Below are 3,279 nucleotides of genomic sequence, written 5' to 3'. Positions count from 1 at the left end.
TGGATTGACTCGATCGGCGCAGGCTCAACGGCTTGATAGACTGGCGGCGTGCGCAAGCATCCAATCCACTCGGGCGCGGTGCGTGTCTTCTCTTTCCTCGCCTTTTCATGCAAAATTACTGTCTTAATATTTGGGGAAATTTAAAAGTAAGGCTTTCTTTTCGCCGTACTAGCCAAAGCGAGCATTTTTTTAAAGTAAAGGGCTTGTCACATTTGATGACAAATGAGGCTATCTTTGCTAATTATGCTAAATAATATGCGCCTATTTTGACTTTTTTTCAGTTAATTTGTCAGCTACTGCTTATTTAGAGTAAAACAGGGGTAACAAACACGCTAAAGAAAATACTGGTTTGTTTAGTTTTTCAACTCCCCGCCAGGTGCTGCGGCAGTGCCTCGAGTTTACAGTCAGCGTCGACCGTCGGCGCGTGTGTCCATCTCATTCATTGCAAATTGTGCTTGGATCCGTGTACCGAGTTCGGTCAAAGTGATAGAGTGATCGTCGCCCGTGGCATGGTGAGCAGGTACAGCAGCACCGGACCCAAGCCATTTCCCATCCGAGGTAAGTCAACAGCACCTGTTGCCGCCAGCGTGACACAGACTCTCTGCGCTACGCAGCAAGAGCGACCGGAGACCCTCGTCTCGAGTGCTTCGACAGAGCCGGCCGGTCATAACCTTAGGCCTTTTGAACGAAGCAGCACTCCCCGGCCTTTATTTGTCGTACCTTGTACCAGGCAGACGCGAATTCTGTGGATAATCGAGCCCAGTGTCGAAAGCGATACGTCCCGGATTGTCGCCTCCCGGCGGCGGGAGATTGCGGAGAAGGCGGACGCGAATGTCGCTCATTCGGCGCCTCTCGCACGACCGTTCGTTGCTGGTGGAAGTTCCCCAGGACCGTGGTGGATCGATGTTAGCGAGCCATTTGGCGAAGCGCTCACGTGATTCTTGTCTTAATTCTTAATACCCGCTGTATGGTGTGACTGTTTTGGCGGAAAGGGATCGCCTAAAAAAATATTGTCATTTCTGCTCTTCGTAAGATGGATTCCAATGTGCTTAAAAAAAAGAAAACAAATCGATCGAGTTTGTTTTGTCTAGTTTCAGTTACACTCTACACGTCGCTAAGACGGGTGCATTGTACATTACTTGAGCATTTACTCACAGACGTGCTGCAGAAAGAAGAAACGCTGTTCGGATTACGTTGAACGACTTGCACGCATCGTGTGGCTCCAGCGCCCCCGTTGTCCGAGATACTTGTAGTCGTGAATTCGGTCAGACATTTCAGGTTTGCAGTACGTCTAGTTTCGCTTCACGATGCGGAAAGCAGCAGAACGTCGAGAATTGTTCGAGTTCCCACGAGAGAAACGTCGGAGGGCACGCATCTAGGATCAGCAGTTTGTGGCTGACTCGACGACTTCCGCGCTGGGCATTCAGTTTCGCGTGATCTACAAACGTCGCCTGCGATAAACCTCTGGCAGTGTCAAGTTTGTGAAAACGTAACTTTCACTTCACGCCGAATGTCCTTTTCTCCATAGAGTTTCCTACAACTCTATGCTTTTCTCGTGCTTTGTGATAACGTTCGGTTCTCTCCGAATCTCCTTTTTTCACGCAATGTGATACTTCCCTGCTTTGTTTGGACGGCTCTCGAGACGGAAAGTGGACGGTGGTCAGCGTTTTCATATCTAAAAATGTTGACGGTGGTCGAAGAAAAAGAAACAAAGGAGCTATCACTGGAACGTTGATAATTGATCGTTCATGTCTGTAACAGTAGACGCTTTAAATCCCATCTGCAAGGTGCTTATTGCATTTCACCCTAACTTATTTAAAAAGAAATTACAATTTCTTCACCGCCCGATTCATGGCCGATCCCCAGAGTGGGTTGCGCCATTTCAACAGGGAACAAGCAGGACGGCCGGAGGCCGTTTTTTATAGCCACTTTGGAATGTGTGAACCTCACCACGCATTTTTCGCGTACAGGAACTATCCTTCGCCTTGCCTGGGACGTTCGTGCCGACTCACCTGTTGACTTTGTTGGCCCGTTCGCCGGCGATGATGACCTTTCCGCGATAACGGGAGAGTTCGATGGGAAAAACGTAGAAAAACCCACTCCGCCGGCGTCGCACGTGATTAACACGTGAAGCGTTGAGGCGGTGCTCGAATGCTGCGCGCAGCTTTGAGACGTGCTTGCTTTCTCGCCTCTACGTGAAGTCTGCTCACGTGCGCAACGCGGTACCTTCGTTGTCAATTCCTCGTTCCACCACCCGCCGCTTCCCGTCGCAGATGTGTGCGATTTAATTTTCTGGCTTATCTTCGAGCGTCTCTAACCCCGCTCAAATGAGTTTGCAGGCGTAAATGGTGGCGTTTACAAAAGAGCGCGACTCCATGGGGTACCGCCGCATTGCCAATGATAGATGGGATGCGCCGATGTAAATTTCTGCACCGAATACACGCGTGTTAAAAAAGTACGGGCTAAGAATTCTCGAATCCGATAGCAAATATTTTTTGTTGGTGGTTTCGCGCTAAGATTTATGTCCTAATTATTGTTGTTATCAAACACAAAGATATAGTTTTTTTTCCTCGTTTAAAATTTAAAAAAAAATGTATTTGTCGTAACAGAAGGTCAGCTGCAACCTTTTTGCCCAGCGACATGTTCCAGTATGTTGAAGTGTACGTACAGTCCGCGTAAATATATTACGGGCCGTGTTATCTGAGAAAAAAAGCTGGACATTTGCCCATTGTGATGTTCGGATTTCGAGCCTTTGCTAGTTAGTGTATGCGCACTACAGAGTGTTCTGCGGTTTTACTGTCTTGTTATCACAGGTTTCCTCGCATACCGCGATCCGTGAACATTCCACGCCAGATGTACGTGTCTTGACAGAACCAGCTGAACTGAAAGCGACATTGAAGGATTGGCCAATAGTTGAAATGAAATTAGAAGGAAAAAAGCATGTGTAAGGGAATAAATAAGAAGTCGTTATTTCTTCCTTTTTCTTTCACTTCTTCAATAAGCATGCCTGCCAACTTTTATAGAAAATGCGAGATTTTTAATGCTTGTTCGCGCTTTGTAATAACACCCAGAATTTTACGTTCTTGTCTTTCCTTTTTGTTTTGTTTTATTTGCATCCTGTTTAGCGTAACACTGATTTAAAACGGATGCAGATACAGTTGCCGACCGATTTTTCTGGCTTGCCCGCGGCTTTGCCACCCACTCCAACAGAGCCAGTGCAAACGGCGCTTGAATTTCGGGCGCTGTTACATGAATATTTTATGAATAAACTCGATGAAT

At 47.1% G+C, this 3,279-nt stretch overlaps 1 protein-coding gene across 2 annotated transcripts in view; it reads left to right on the top strand.

Annotated features, from left to right (window-relative positions):
* The first annotated feature begins 399 nt into the window (after nucleotides 1–399).
* Nucleotides 400–3,279, top strand: part of Pfrx (6-phosphofructo-2-kinase/fructose-2,6-biphosphatase) — a 155,787-nt gene continuing 152,907 nt past the window's right edge. For both annotated transcript variants that reach the window (XM_065452783.1, XM_065452781.1), the window contains exon 1: nucleotides 400–558. In XM_065452783.1, coding sequence (XP_065308855.1) covers nucleotides 510–558 — 49 coding nt within the window. In that variant the 5' untranslated portion in view covers nucleotides 400–509. The remainder of the gene's footprint in view (nucleotides 559–3,279) is intronic.

This window comes from Dermacentor albipictus, chromosome 6 (assembly GCF_038994185.2).
Source record: "Dermacentor albipictus isolate Rhodes 1998 colony chromosome 6, USDA_Dalb.pri_finalv2, whole genome shotgun sequence".
Lineage (NCBI taxonomy): Eukaryota > Metazoa > Arthropoda > Arachnida > Ixodida > Ixodidae > Dermacentor > Dermacentor albipictus.
This window is presented reverse-complemented; position numbering and strand designations above follow the sequence as displayed.